At 40.7% G+C, this 16862-nt stretch overlaps 1 protein-coding gene across 8 annotated transcripts in view; it reads left to right on the top strand.

The window, feature by feature from the left end:
* abi1a (abl-interactor 1a) overlaps positions 1-16862 on the top strand; it is a 106575-nt gene that overhangs the window by 83837 nt on the left and 5876 nt on the right. For 2 of the 8 annotated variants that reach the window (XM_036581944.1, XM_036581935.1), the window contains 3 exons: positions 1114-1200; positions 10291-10503; positions 16162-16248. In XM_036581944.1, coding sequence (XP_036437837.1) covers positions 1114-1200; positions 10291-10503; positions 16162-16248 — 387 coding nt within the window. The remainder of the gene's footprint in view (positions 1-1113; positions 1201-10290; positions 10504-16161; positions 16249-16862) is intronic. The other 6 variants (XM_036581971.1, XM_036581953.1, XM_036581987.1 and 3 more) reach the window with 4 other exon arrangements.

The following is a 16862-nucleotide window of genomic DNA, read 5'->3' as shown; positions in this document are numbered from 1 at the left end:
CTTGTCTAATGCAGTTCTGATAAAGTATAATATACAAATGAGCATAAGGACAAATACGGTATACATATTTATGAAAATTGTATTTCTATATTGTACCTAAGCTCAATTCTCTGTGGATGTTGTAATGTATCTGAATGTTTTAACTTTTTTCTATTACAGCCTTAATTGAGGAGCGTGACTGTATGTGCACATGTCTGTGAGCCTGTTTTCACTTTGCCACTTTATGCACCTTGGACTGATAGGATAGCTCTCTGATTGTGAAAGGCTGAGTGTAGGTGCAGCCAAAGACAGAGTGCTATCGGATTGTTCAGACCACTTCAGGCAGTGATACGAGACATTGGAGACTCATCTGAGCCAAGTATAAACATGTCCACTATTGAAAACCACCTCTAATCTTTACTCATTACAAACGGAGCTACATCAGTATTGAAATTGAGGAATGGCCTGACTAAATGAATCACTGGTGGAAAAATAAGGGCTGCATACAACAGCTCTTGCCACCTTTTAGATCTCAGACACTGTGTCCAGAAGTATCCTGATAGATACACAGCTTATATAACCTCTATAGAAAAGCACTGGCCAATACAATGGGGTACTCTGGGAGAGCCACACATGAGCCTAAGGTCACCATGCCCAATGTCAGGTCTAAGCTAGAGGGATATAAAGCCCCCCAGCAGTGGAACTGTGTTCTCTGGAGTGATGGAGCTCCATCTAATACCTTTGTGAAGAGTTGTAGTGATCCAGGACTGATCATCCATCATCAGTACCTGACCTCACTAATGCTCTTTTGGCTGAATGCAATCAAATCCTCACAGCAATGTTCCAACATTTAGTTCAAAACCTTCTCAAAAGAGCAGAAACTGTTACTGCAGCAAAGGAGGATAAATTCCTTATTAATAACCTTGATCTCAGTAGACACGCTGGATGCAGAGGTGTCCACAAACTTTTGGCCTTATTGCTATATCAATGCCTATGATGCATTTATATGGCAATATTTAAATGAGATGTAAATAAATCTAGATATTATCCAGATATGAGATGCATAAAGTGGTTTAAGTGTAAACAAGCTCTTAGTGTTGAATCGTCTAATGTGGTTGTAACGTATGCTTGCAGTCCCACCCATGTCTGCTCCTCCTCCTCCACCTCCTCCTCCACCAATGTTCGGGGGCCCAGGGCCCCTCATGTTGGGCACAGCCGTAGGTGAGCCCCCCCGAAGCCCCTTCGTCACCATCTGCATGGTGGAGGCAAATGAGTCTGTTTTTTGTCTGGGGGTTTAAAAACGGTGGTACCTGTGAATGTTGATTCCCACAGCTGTGCAGTCTGGTGGTGGTGCTGGTGATGGTCTCTCTCAGCTTTTCCTCTGTCTATATTTATAACACTGCGCAGTGGTCTACATGTCTGTGCCTTGGCATAAATCACTAGGCTTCATGAGCTGCGTTCATGTTACAAGACCTCGCTGCTCAATTCCAGTTTTCCTGCCTTGAAGGTTCACATTTGGAGCTCATATCGGTCATTTCACCTCTGCAATAATGAGACCTGGAGTTATTAATATTTAATTTGTAATCATTTATATAAGGCTGCCTTTAGAATAGAGTTTAAAATAGAATGGAGCAAGATCTTCATAGTGCCCTTGAACATAAGTTGGGTCTGAAAGGGTTAAATGCTTGAGCATTATTGGCAAATCACTGTACACAATTAGTCTTAACTAATCAACATAATTAGCTTGATGTTAATGTTACATAGGAGTTCCCTTTGACACGCTAATGGAAGTTAGCATTATTTTTGCAGGAAATTTGATGGGAAAGTGCAACTTTTGAGCAAATTTAAAACAGTTTTGGGACTAAACATTGCCATTTTTTAATGTAAGCATAAACAGCTGGCACATTCATGATTTTTTGACTAGTTTTACTGGCATTAAGCGTTAATACACCCAAATTAATCTCCCCTGAAGTGTCCCAAAACAGTTTAAACATCATCTTGTGCGCTATTTTAAGGGTCCCCAGGACGATATTAGTCTGGAGCCCTGATGACCATTCTTATCCGCATGACAACACATCTGCACATATGGAAGAGGCCTTAATCCGTAAACATCTGTAATACACTAACAGTGTTTATTATCGGCAGTTTTGTGGATTTGCTGATGGTGCCTTTCCAAGAACAGCATCCACCTTCCTGATCAGCTGTTGGCCCCGCTGAGCTAAAGTTCCTCACGCTACTGCTGCTACTGCAGAAATGCTCAACAAAGAAGGCACACTTAACAGAAAGAGAGAGATCTGCTATGACCTTTCACCAACCTAACCTATCCCTCATCATCCATGATGACATTCAGGGGTATGTTCACCCACTCCTTACACTCCAGAGCTGTTTTGAGCACAGCTACAGACGATGGTACTAGAGAGAGAAAAAGCGTGGGAGGAAAAAAATTACTTTCATTACAAAACAAACCAAGTCTGATGTTGTATGTGAGAAATCGGCCTGAACCCGGCCCAAACCTGATTTTTTTTTTTTATTGGGCTCGAATCATGTAGCCGGATTTGTGCCGCTTTACAACCCTGTAATGTGAACGTAGCCGTGAAGACTAGGTTGAGGGGGCAGCTTTAGAAGTTTTGTAGCATTGCTGTTCATGTAACTGCAGAAGGAGAATTTGCTTTGCACAGGACACTTTAAAGCTGATAAGGATTTATCCATGAGCTCACAGTGAAGGCTGACTTACAAGTGGGACAAAAAACTAGAAATATCTATTAAAAGACATTAGAATGCTTAGAATAGTTTAGAAAGCTTTAAATACCAAACAAAAATTAACTCTATCACAACTTAAAATACTTCAGAAATCCTGGGGGAGGAACTAAAATAATAAACTACTGCATGAGATTTTAGTTGCAGTGTTGACTAATAGTGTCAAGGGAAATTGTGTCAAAGACCATGACAGTCTGTGTCTGGCAGAGGAAACTGCTTCAGGAAAGAGGAACAGCATTAAAAGACAAACCTCACAGATGGATATTGTTGAGCACGAATAGTCATAAAAGCACCAGCCTGACCAGTCAGGTTACACCTGCTTGTTTCGCTGCGTGCCAAACCTGACAGTTTATGATGGGGCTTCCATTTAGAGATTCCTCATGGACAAATCCAGGGTCATCAAATTCATAATCCAGTTCAGTGTAAAAGTATAATGAGCTCTGTTTTAACTAAATTGGCTGCTCCAACCTAAACATGCCTAATCTCATCTGATCGTGATGCAGCAGTGTAAAAACTAGGAAAAAAATCCCTCTGATGATGCTTCTTGAAGGGGGGAGGAGTTTCTAAAAACGATGCCTGCTTTGGGTGGATTTGTGGAGAAGGGTCTGGCTGCAGACATGCACTCTCAGCCTGACATGCACCGCCAGCCTGTTAATGACGTCAGTGCCGCTCTGCCACGACAGAGTTTTTGTCGGTTTTATGACGAAAAACAGAGAAACACGTACTGCTGGGCGAGAAGAGCTACACTGAATGTATATTAACGTTGTCGTACTAAAAATAAGGTAATTAAATATGGAAACTTTCAAAATAAAGCCTACCACGACGATCAGACATAATGTCGGGTTTATTCGCAGAAAAAACAAAAAAGGCTACTGAAACTCACGAAAGCCAGGCTGAAGACAATCAGAACCGGTTATCAAACACTAATATTGATTAAAATAGAACTTATTAAGGATTCTAGGAGGTTGTGACAACGTACAGTCAACCTAGTACCGATTACTTTGGCTATCTCGTCAACGTCGTCACAACCTCCTAGAAAGTCAGACAACGTTGTCACAACTTTCTAAGGAATTACATTTCAATGTTGTGACAATGTAGAAAAGCACCAAGCAGACGATGCTGTGGGCATCAAAACAGTAGGTTGTCACAACGTAACTGTTTGCAGGGCCGTTAGGAGTAAAACCTGATGGTTTTGCTTCCTAACGGGAATTGGCTTGATGGTTGCTGTTAGAGGTCATTAGGAAACGATCAAATGTATGTGGAATCAGTCACACCTGATTAAACGATCAGAATCCTTTACACTGTGATATCAACCCATCAGGAAAACACAGAATACCATTAGCGTCTACTGAAAGCCACCAGGAACCAGCAGACACTTTTAATAGGTTCTATGATTTTTTTCAATAGGGAGCTGCATTAAATGTAACTTTCTAGCCGTGTTACGGATAAAAAATGGATTAAGTGATGATATCACTAAGCAGCAGCAGCCAAAAGATACCGTGCCGTTGAGCGGCTTCTGCCATTGTGGCAGAGAGTGCATGTGCATGTGACGTCACTGGGGCTGAGAGTGCACGTCTGCTGCCAGACTCTATTGGGGGATTTTTGAGGGCAGGCTGTTTTGAGATGGTTTTTTTGTTTTTCATTAGCCGTTGAATTCAGACGTCAGACAGCTAACATACTGTTAGGATCTTACAGAAGGTGTTAAACTATAAAAACTGTCTTTAAATAGTCACTGCAGTGGAGAGAACAGAATACTCAAAACAACAAAAAAGATTCGTGAGATGTAGATGACAACAAGCTAAAGCTGCAACTATCAAGGAGGCCAGATACCTTAACTCACGTTGCCTTGTTTTCTCTAGCAAAAAGGGTAGAAACGTCTCGCTGGTGTCAGTTTTGTGCTTAATGAAGACAGAATTGACAGCCAAGGGAAGAGTTACACTAACATTAGCTTGGCTGTACTTACTAGGCTATAGCCCAGTGGTTAGGTTAGCAGTCAGGATTGGTTGACACCACAGGGATTCCTAATGTGGTCATATGATGTATTTCCATATTACATGATGAGGTACTGTAATGAGAGAACACTAAAGAATGACAATATGAATTTGTTAAGCTGTAGTTTGGGGGTGGGTGGAGGGGGGTGGGGTGTGCTTTTAGATATAACAACAAAAGTTCAGTGCTTTTTCATCCAGATCGAGTTGAGCAGAACTAACTGTTGTATAAGCTCCTACATTTTGATGGGCTTTTCTTTGGAGAATGCCAGAGGAAACAGGCAGCCCACGTTGCTTTGTGCCAACTGTGGGGCTATTCTTCTTGAAGAATGCTCTCGTTTCCCACTAAGAGCTGTCGAAAATGTGCTCAACAGCATTCCAGAAAGAAGTGAAGTGGCTCTGAAGACGAAAGGCAGCCATCTCCTCCTAGCTGATGTGTTCAGATACTGCCTGACGCTTCCACTGTTTTTGTTATTGTGGACCCCCCTGTGTCACCAGCTGGAAACTGCTGTTTGTTTACCACTAATGCGGTGATCTCACGTGGTCGCATGTTCCTGTATGTGGTGCAGATGTGTTTTCTCATTGCAGCAGGTGATGGTTTTGTGCTCAAGGGGCTTTATGGGGCTCTATTTCTTAATTTCCATTAATCATAATTGTGAATATGCAAAATTCTGTAGTAGTTTGCTGTCATTTTGTGTGTGCGAGTGAAGGTGGTGGGTTGTATGGAGATTCTCAATGCACTGTTTATGATTCCACCTGATGCAGCTGCATTAATTGAGAAACAACTCAAAATCATATTGATTTGTTTGCATTTTAAATGGCTTTAAATCTGTTAATCAATTGAATAATAGCTTTGATGTGATATGTAGACAAATTACTTGGACTTCAGCTCCACAGTGTGTGAGGCGCGTCCGGTGGCGTTCACGAGCTAACCCAAACATAAGTGACAGACGAAATGCAGTGGTCAAGCACTGCTAGTCAGATAAGCCAGTGAGCAGTTAGCTGTTAGTTGAGCAGTGAGTTGTCGGAAGAAACCTCGTGTCTCCAAAATGATAACTTTACGGTAGAAGGAAAAAAACCTACTTTAATTTTATTTACAGACTTTTTTCCGAGTCATTTTGGGTCATTTCTTTTGGTCCATTCATCATGAAATTTACACAAAATATAAAGGGCAACAGTCATTTTCAAATGATGTCAAAAACTACGAGGTTTTCTTCCAACAGCAGTGATGTTCTGGTTTTAATTTAATTTTAGTAGACACACTAACCATGTGTGATTACTCTGTAGTGTAGATAGCTAATAATTACATGCTGATACATATGCAGTGGTCAACAGCACTGGTCAGAGAATTTTTAATTTTTATTTTATTTTGTTTTTCATTTAATTTTTTTTGTTTTGTTTTTTATTTTTTTTTATTTTTTGTGCTTTAACCCAGCATGTTCTCTCTGATTTCTCTCAGATAGCAGGAGACTGTAGAGAAGACCGTGAAGAATGAAGGAGGCGACGCTGCAGTGAATCCAAACAAAGGTTTTTATTTTTCCAATGAGAAGCTTTGTTTGGGTTCCCTGCAGCGTCGCCTCCTTCATTCTTCACACGACGTACAGGCTGCACTGAACTTGAGCTCAAAACTTGAAAACATGAACTGAGGACCACAGCGGCTAAACGGCGCCCTCTCCTCATACACAGAGGAGGCGACACAGCAATCATTACCGAGAGATCAGAAAGATTTAATGAAAGATCAGAAAACTGAGGAAATACAGACCTTTTTTTTTCCATCTACTCCACGACTCATCCCGCATTATAGCACGTAGATAAGTAATCAGCAGTATGTGGGCATGACACATTTGTTAGAGGTGTTTCATGGCCAGATCGTTCTGATCAGCTGATAGTTTTGATGTTTAATACACTGTAATATTTCTTAAATCGCTGAATTGAATCGGCAGATTGAATCACATGCCCAGACTACATCTCCATTATCCATTACCGAGGAAGTCCACCGGGCAGTAGGGCTCTAATTCTGCCTTTTGTCTAGGCTGTAAGGAAATTAGTGCAGATTTTACTGCAAACTTCCAGATAGGCCACTTGAGATGCTGGCTTCTGTAGACTTTGCTTGTGGTGTTGACCAAAATTCGTAGCAAAATGCATGTTATGACATTAAAGAAAAGGGAAAAATTCCAAAAAATAATAAATAAAAATCAAATGTGTTAGGCAAACTATGAAGAATGTCTTCCAAAGTAAGTAATACACAATTAATGTCTAAATGTGGAGATTTTGGAGTCGGCATCAATGGAAATGAGCTGAAGTGCCCCCTCAGTAGCTCGTTCTATACGCTTGCAGCTGTACCCTCCTAGATCCAACATGATGACGTCGAACACTTCAGTCAACGTCACAGAACGCAGATCCATAATTCAGTGACTTAGATTGGGCTCTTTAGTGTATTGAAGTGAATCGTTCTTACAAAAATAGCTGTTGAATTGAATTAGAAAAGTGAATTGAATTGTGAATCTAATTGATTTCCTTTTAACCCAAAGGTTCACACTCCCAAATACTGTCCAGCGCTTGTGTGATTGTTTGTTTATTTGTCTGTCTGCTTGTTTGTTTACCTGGCTCTTCCTCTGTGGTATAGGCAAGTGTGAGCAGCATCTCTGTTATCTAGCCCTGCAAACAGGAAACGCCCCGCCAAAGAAAATATATCTCTGCTGCTGTCACTATATACACTATAGTGTACGCAGACACAAACCCCAGGCAGTTTATAATCAGAACAGACCGTGTATTCTTTCTCAGAGCAACAGCATAAACAAAGGCATACACCAATATTTATTTCCTCATGAGAGCGTCCGATTCATCATACGCACATTTGAACCATAGACTTCTTGTGCCACACTTCAAAATGTATTCAGTTCATTTTGATTGGAAACAGAACATCAAACCAAGTGGCATTTATTTTGAACAGTCCATTCCAGGACTGTCATTTACTTTTTGGCAGAGTGTTGTTTCAAACTTTGGCTGGTGGCTTTCTGTTATGGTTTAAGCAGATACTCAGTACCTTTAGTACAGTCTGGTTGGAGTTCTTCAGGCTTTCGCCACGCGAAAAGTTTAATTCCAGGCCTTTTATTTTATTTTTCTATTTTAAAACATTAGTATATGAAAGGGTACAAATATGCACCTTTTCCCAGGGAACTTATATAGTTATAGTAGATATAGTGTACCTTAAAAAAATTCAGGAGAGGAAAAAAATAGAGTACAAGAAAAATGTAGGATATGAGCCCTTTAAAGTGTCACTTAAGGCACACAGTTGAACTTTAAGACTACTGTTTTACCTTTAAGGGTACATTTACGTTGTTTGTACCTTGGTACCTTTATTATGACAGTGTGATTTCTAAACAGTGTTAAAGGTTTGAAAAGTTTCAGCCTGTTTTGAATTTTTGTGATGTCACAAAAAACGACACATTCACATATATCCACCAATTCATCCTACAGCAGTTTAGTTCCGCCCATTCACACTGAAGTTATGTGGAGTGTTTCATCCAGGAGGTACTATTGTACACAGCGCAGCCAATCAGAACAGAGCTCATATATTAAAGGAACAGGTGATGGAGGATGGAAAATGGTCAGGGAAAAGTGAATTATGACCGAACCACGCATGTCATAAGTGGACCCCAGAGAAGAAAAGTAAGAAAAATGTACGATACGGGTTCTTTAAAGTGTCCAAATACTTTCTGTAGCTAAAGCATTGAAATATTAGCATTGATACATGGCTTTGAATTGACTGATGGTGGGGGGTGGGGGAGGGGTCAGTATTTCACAGTCCTCTCAAATGATCGAATAGTCGAAGTGGTTTATTTTTACTTCATTAATCCGTCCGTCATGATAAGATATGGCGACTGTTCTAAATATTTACGATCTCTCTGCAGAATCTCCTACAGCGTATGAAGTTCCTTTCAGCGCAGCCGAACAATGCGTGTTATTTTTCACCAGGGTGTGTTCCACTTCACATTGAGCTATGTGCGAGCGCCTCTGGGGACACGCCCGTGTGACTCAGTCTCTCATGAACCGGACAGACCCTGCAGAAGGCCGAGCCAGAGCTAATGTTTAGTCATCGTGGGCTGCAGCTCAACTGCTTCCTTTGGATCTCTTTCCTGTTGGACTGTGAAGTTTATTTGTATGTGCTTAAAGGGACAGTTCAAGCCAACAGTGCTAATGTGGCTAACAGTGAGGAAATGCTAATGTTAAGGCCTAATATCAAATACAGTTTTGCTTCTTCTTCTTTTTCTGTTTGAGTTATTAGGTTTTTAATGCTCTTTTGGCCATCGCTAAATGCTTGGCTCAGTAAAAATACTGTAGGGTAAAAACTTTTTTATTAAAGGAGTGAAAAGTGATTTACACAACTGCCCACTGATCCAGATGTCGTAGATCAGCCAAGACATGTTTGGTGTCCTAATTTTGCTTCTTTTGTTTAAAACTGGAGCTATGAAGCTAACGTTGCTAACAGACACTGGGAAGCCATAGTCACCCAAATCGTTCCTGTAAATACATCCCTAAAACTCAGCTCAAAACCTGCTCAGACTGCATCCAGGTCTTCATTAGGGTTATGCTGACTTGGCTGATGTGGTTTAAGACACAGTATGACTTACTGTGAACTAAAAAATGAGCAAAACTTCACCTTGTAGCTGAACACAGCAGACACGCACTTCAGACAGTGAGTGTAAAGCCAAAATCAGACTCCCCCACAGAATCCGGCTCCCCTTCGTGTGTATGCACGTCATACTCTTTCACAGTTTTTATTACCATAGTTACAAAAAGAAACCACAGAGATTGCGAATGTATTTGTGTTGTCTGTATGCCTGCGTGACGTGCATGCACACGAATGGGAGCCTGATTTGGGCGCAACACCCTGTTGTCTGAAATGGCTACCTGTTGCATTTACACGGTAAAGTTTTGTTCAGAATGTGTCCTGAACTACATCAACCAATCTGTGGAGCATTAATGAAGACCTATGTTTGAGTGGTTGGGAGACGTTTTGAGGATGTATTTATAGAAAGCTTCTGGGTGACTATTGACTTCCAGTGTTCATTAGCCATGTTCATGTCATTCACGATTAGCCTTAGATGACCGGTCCCTTTAAACACTATTTCTTGCTTAAACAATGACTTTTTTATTCTTAATACTGTGGAACATTTATACTGCAGTTCTGTTCCTTCTTGCTTGTTGACCAGCAGAACAGAACTGGTTGGGAATAATATTAGCATTGCTATTAATACCTCTGTAGATCTGAATCTGGGTTTCTGTGATAATGGTGCAATCTTTTTGTCTCTTGTTGTAATGACTGTCTCCTCTGTCTTAATTTCCCTTTCCATGTTCAGCTCTGATGGTCAGGAAACTTTCGGAATGCCTCAAACAAATCCTTGGGACTAAAGTCTGCAGGATATTGGGGGAAGCTTTTCTACCTTTCTGTTTTAAGGGTGTAACTGACTTTTCCTTTCTGGGTTTCTCTCTCTCTCTCTTTCTCCCCCTCTCTCTCTCTCTCTCTCCCTCTTTCTCTATACCTGTGTCTTTGCTCTGGCAGCGGTGGCTCCAGGCCCAGGGCTCGGTCCGGCCCCCATGTCTCAGTTTGGGACAATATCAAGGCAGATATCCCGCCACAACTCCACCACCTCATCCGTCTCCATGGTTTCGGCCACAGGGACGTATCGCCGCGCCCCGTCCGTTTCGGCCCAGTTCCCCCTGCAGCAGCCGCACGTCAACGGTGCCGCTCCAGCGGCCTACACACAGAACTCAAGTAAGACGCCCGCTTTTTCAGGCAGGAGGGTTTCAGATGCCTTCTGCTTCCTTCCTGTGCCTTTCCCTACTTGTGAAGTTGTTTTCAGTTCTTTGCGTTTAAGTATTTTGTAGCTGGCAATGTGGTGGATTTGCTAGTCAAGCTTATCTGTTAATCGCGCTGTCCTTGTTAGCCAGTACAGATTAGTCACATGTCAGGAAAGTCTAAATAAAAAGCAATTTAGCTTCTCTTGAATGTAAAGAACCAACTCTCTTTTCCACCAGAGGGCAGTGTAGAGCCTGTGTCTTATCTGTTTAGTCCAGTGAAGGAAGCATAGAAAGACTACTGCAGCTGTCGAAATGCTGCCCCACAATGGACGAGAACTTCTGCGCAACAAGAGTGAAGAAATACCTCATAGGAAGTGAGTCTAGGCTGTGCTAATGATGAGTGGGAGGAGTTTATTTTTTTTTTTATATAAAGTTTTTGAAATAATGTCTTACAAGTTAAATATGTAAAAACTATATGTATGTATATGTGTAACATGATACATAATGCAACCAGCAGCTGTAGATACAAGCAAATGCCAGTGGAGATCATTCAGAAAGCACATGAAGGCAGCATTATCTCTATATTAACTCATAGTAGCAGTCAAAATACAGAAAATAAACTAAATTTATACAAAAAGACAATTAATAAAATGATCCATAAAGGATATTTAGGAGACAAACTTTTTAAACTGATTAAAAAGTTGCCTCAATGTTCAACTTAAGTTTAATTTCAAATTCTCACTTTTTCTGTTTTTTGTTATTGAAACTATGGTTTGCTACCTATAGATATTAATCATGACTGATCACATTACAAGCAAACACATTTAACAGGATCAAAAGTGTGTTTTCTTTGCGAAACGTGATATTCTACATCTGTTTTCTAATATAGCATGAAAAAGAAAGGCTGGATTAAAGCCCTATGTGGGAGCTGGTTCTGCTCTGCTTTGTCAGCAAATAACAATTCCATCAATTGTATGTAGGCAAAGAAGTTGGCGCTATTGGATGTTTAGGTGATTTTGAGATCAGTTAGACATCACAGCCCTGTGCTATGATGGACAGCATCGTTGATAATTGATACGCTGAAGTAATGTCAGTTATTGGCAGGTGACCGCTGAGTTCAGCTCTGAACACCTCGGCCTGAGCTTTGATTTCAGCTCTTGTTATGCAGCCTGCAGCGTTCTCGTGTTTTTGAAAAGCAGGAGCTGTTTCATTAAGGCAGTATTGAACTCCTCCAGTCTGAAAGTGCAGTTTAAGGCTTTTCTGCTCTCTGCTGTGCTTGTCTTTGCCATCTTCTGCATTGATGCAGGATGTCCTTGGCCTTCTCCGGGACAGGCAGTCAGAAAGGGCCGATACGACAGCGCTGCGGCTCCTCGCGGCAGTTTTGTCGAGTCAGGCTTTAATTATTCCTCCAAGTGTCCTCCAGGAACTTGTTGAAGTTTCCTCCCCTGAGCGAGTCGCACGCGTCAGAAATGAAAGCTTAAAGCCGAGGCCTGGCAAGGTGGCAGCTCTCTCACAGCATCTATCCTTTAAACACGTTAAACTGAATGGTATTTTTAGCCATGTCCTCCGTGTCTAGTGTGGCATGTTAGACTTTAAGGGAAGAACAGCTTGTCTGGCGCTTGCACTCTTGCGCTCTCCCTCCCTCCCTCCCTCTCGATTGTGCAGGTGTTCTGCTGGACTCTGATGTCCTTGAGCTCTGTTAAACCCTCAGACTTATGTCCAGGGCGGCAGCAGCACCTGTGTCATTTGTGATTGGACGTCTGCCAGAGCTTCCTGAGCGTTAAATTGTCTAATCGCAACGTCTGACATTAACAGGCATTAAATCAGCCATTGTGTCACTGTCTGCAGTTTTCAGTGCACTGAGCCACAGAGGACATGGAGTGAGAAAAGCAGAGATGCATCTATGATAATGAACCACTAACGATAACCGATAACTGAACTTTCTTGCAGAAAGGTTTATATTATATAATGAATCATTAGTGAATTTTACACTGATAAATCAGACAATAGTTATTGTAAACATTCACATATTCAGCAGATGCTAATTCCAGCATTATGAATGGTATATGATCCTCAGACCAGACTAAGGCCTGTGGTCAGAGAGTTTGGTGCTCTTCAAGTGCCCTTTTTTGGCAGGAAAGGCAGAAATAACCACAGACTGTTGGTACTGTGTGACGTGTACCGGCACACAAAACAATGCTGCAGCAAAAACACCCATGAGAAGAGAAGTGGGGTGTGCCAGCGAACACACATCTTGTAAATGCTCCAAGAAAACTGATGAATAATCACTAATTTTTAGAGATGTGATGCAACTGTAGCAGCTATATTGATTTAAAACTGGCTGTGCAGATAGCCAATCAGAATGCAGCTGGCAATATAGTGACGGTTGAGCCCAGCTTAGTGTACGATAGATATCAGACAGTCAGTGTCTCTGTGGGTGTCTGAGACTAGTGGACTAAGATATATATTTTGCTGCTGTTGGCACAAAACCTCATATCTCTAAAAAGGTAACTTTACAGGACGAGGAAAAACGCTCTTAACTTTTAATGGAAGTAAATGGAGAAATATGTTCTTCCAAGTAATTTTGAAGAATTTCTGTTGATCTGTTCATCATGAAATTTTGACACAACATAAAAGGCAGGTGCCTTTTTCAAAATAGGTCAGAAAATGAAAAATAGACATGTAAGGTTTTGTCCCAGCAATATATATTAACTCTACATCATTAAATCCCCACTCTTAAAATTATATGACTTGCATTTTAGTTTCATAGTAGTTTGTGAACAAGTCATAGTAGTTATTATATGATCATTTATAGTAGTAACTAATTAGTTCATAATAATGGTTACTGAATAATTAATAGTAGTCACAGATTAATTTATAATATACTGAAAAAAATGCACTATTTTACTTGTAAAATAGTGTAAATGTGTACATTGGTTCCAATTCTTGCCAAAAGTGAGAAAAGAAAGACAAAATTGTGGCAATGTAACATAATTGATGTACAGATTTGAGTCAGTGCACTTTTTTCGGTGTAGTTACTGAATCTTTTTTTTTCAATAGTCACATAGTTGTTAATAAATTATTTATAGCAATAATTCATAGTACATGCTGAATAATTCATAGCAGTTATCACATATTAAGTCTTTATTAAGATTAATAGCTGAATACTAAGCATACAGTATACAGTTTAACCCCTTTAAATGGCCAGGACCCACCAGTGGGCCCGAAGTTTCATTACACACTTCTATAAGCTAAGAGTAGCTCAGCCAGTTTGCACTGAAGTCCCTGTAGTTACTGAATAATAAGCGTTAGTGTGTAATAAGCCTGGTATTTTAAGGGGGTTAAAGGGGTTACATTTTTATAGGTTACCATAAATTGGTTTGAAATGGTAAATTAGTGACTAATGAGGACTTTGAATGACTGTTGAAGTGTTAAAGCAGTTTTGGAAAAGCCCCTGTTAATGAGAGGGTTACACTCAGTGATGCGAGCACTCACTCACCCACACACACACATACACACACACACACACACACACACACACACACACACACACACACACACACACACACACACACAGACACTTTTAAGAGTGAGTGCGTTGGAGCTGTGTGATCAGTCATTATCTCTGACTGCATGGTGTTCGCCGCAGTTTCACTGCTGTGCTGTTCTGTTTCACCCATTTGAACCTTTTGTGTATTCACAGTTGAAAAAAAGAGGAAATGCATATTGTAGTTGCTGGTAACTGTTAACTTAGAACGATAAAGATGAATATGCTGTCATTATGTTTGGCTGTAGGTCAAAGGAATTATCAGTGTGGACGTTCTGTTCATTTTAAAAGAGCTGCAGTTGTTATAGTGGCAGGTCATGCAGCGTGAAAAGTGTTGAGTGCAGGAATTCATAAGTCATCATGTGTGAAAGTGACTTAAGCCATTCATCAGTGTCCCTTTAGGAGAATGTGGAGCTTACAGCCTTTGAATTCTCCAGTCTGGTTAATGTGAACCTTTTCCATGTCAGACTTCTACCCAGAACATGCTGCAACATTTGCATCTGTGATGTACGTCAGTAAATCAATCAGTACATGACCTCTTCACATTATGACTATTGTAGATGAAATATAGTCCTTTTACATCTTAAAGAAACAATTTGGTTAAAAATTTCCACACTTTTCCACAATTTACCCCCAGTTCTCCAAATATAGTCTGAATGCAGTTGATGTAATCTGAAACATACTTTTTTTAGTTTGAGCTATGAGACTAATCTAGCTGGTAATAGAAGCTAATAGAATACCTACACTCTCAGAAATAAAGGTTCTAAACTGTCACTGGGGCAGCGCCCCTCTTGTCACTAGGGTGGGACCCTCAAGGGTACATCTCAGTACCTTTAGTCAGGGAACATAACTGAACCATAATCCACTGAAATGATATGTTCTAAGCTGTACTGACTCCACACACCCCGTCTCGTCTCCAGGCTTTTATTTTACTGTTCTGTTTTAAAACATTCGGTTATGAAAAGGTACAAATACAAACTTTTCACCTGGAAAAACTTATTTAAGGTTCACAATCAGACCTTAAACCACTGTTGTACCTTTGAGGGAACATTTACATTGTTTGTACTTTGAAGAATGGAAAATGTACCTGCGTGGTACCTTTGTTTCTGACAGAGAACTATATAACAGCTATTATCATAAAAGCTTTTATCAAGTTCCATTGTGCAAACTACGTGTCTGAATCGATAGAGTGGTTTAATGTGAAATACTCCATTCTAGAGAAACTTACTGAGTCAGAATTGTTCACAGTGGTGGTGATGGGAACCAGACGTCCGAAGAGTTTAATGACTTTAAAAGCTCCCTCACAGCAAGGTATTACATCGAATGGTTATCAGTACACTGCCTGATGTCTGGCACAGTTTAATGATAGTTTTGGCTTAAACTTAATATAAAACAGATTCGTGGCAAAATAGTCCCCAATTAAAGATTCAGATTTCACGCTATTGTACCATCATCATTACATATAAAAACTCCAGGCAAGGGAAGAAAATGGCTGCATTTGCATTGTTGACATCATGACCCCTGGTTCCCATCACCACCACTAAACAAATCAGAGTCTGTAAGTTTTGTGAACAATTTCTCATCAAACCACTCTGAATGACTTTTTTTGAGATGTTTACATCTCGACCACTGAATTATTCAGAAAGACTGGGGGGGAAAAAGTATAATTCCCATTTAACAGCTCGAAGCATAACCGTTTAAGTTTACATGCTGCTGACTGGTGGATTGTAAGCTTCCCTATACGAGCCACTTAGCTACATTAGCCTCGTCGCTAATGGTACAAACTAAAGACGTAAGCTTCGGACACAAAACGTGACCTGGCTGGTCGACTACGTTTGTGTAAAGAGTGAAACTGTGCAAATTAGATTTTTGGCTGAAGTGTAGCTTTAATCTCCCTCCTACAAATGTAATCAGACTCGTTCATTGTGTTCTTAATGAGCTTCGATTGAGGTTTTCATCTGATTTCTCTGTTTTGGGTTTTTCAAACTAATGTGCGTTTGCCTTTTTTTTTTTCTCTTTTTCTTGCTCTCCTTCTCTCTTGGGATGTGTGTCTGCGTGTCTCCGTATGTGTACACGTATGTACAGTGTCTGTTGCCCCCCCGCCTCCCCCCATGCCTCAGCTGATTCCACAGATTCCCCTCACAGGCTTTGTGGCGAGGGTGCAGGAAAACAGTAAGTGCTAAAGACCCCCAGTGCTGCGTGCAAGTGTGTGTGGAGGTGTATGTATGTCTAGCATGTGGAGTTCATAGATGTGCTGCATGTGCTCATGCCGTCCTCCTCCTTCACTGTCTTCCTGCATGATGTTCTTCCCTGTCATCATCATTGATCCTGTGCACTGATTGATTATTTCACTGTTAGACTGCATATTAAAGTCACTGCCAAGAAGAAAAAGACCGAATGGCTCGATATAATCAGAGGAAAAAACCGTCACACGTTTATGTAAAAGTGTGTTTTTCTTTCATGTAAGCCCGAAAGCAGCTTACTAGGCTGTTCAGCGAGAGATTGGAACTTATTTACAGGCTCAATTGGAGGGAAAAAAAGCTCTTATTGTTTCTCCAAAGCTCGTTTGTGAAACGTTTAGTGTGAGGAAATCTGGGACACGTTACTCAGTGGCACTGAAACGCTTTTCAGAAATAGACTTCACACAGAATAAACACGCAATTTTACCCTTCTGTGCTGCATCTGAGACCAGCTTTATGCTCAGTTTTCTGATTTGTTATGACTCAGATTAGGCTTTTTCATGGTGATGAGCTCTAATCTCAACTGAAGATTGTTTGTTTGTTTAT

This window comes from Colossoma macropomum, unplaced genomic scaffold, assembly GCF_904425465.1.
Source record: "Colossoma macropomum unplaced genomic scaffold, Colossoma_macropomum, whole genome shotgun sequence".
Taxonomy (NCBI): domain Eukaryota; kingdom Metazoa; phylum Chordata; class Actinopteri; order Characiformes; family Serrasalmidae; genus Colossoma; species Colossoma macropomum.
This window is presented reverse-complemented; position numbering and strand designations above follow the sequence as displayed.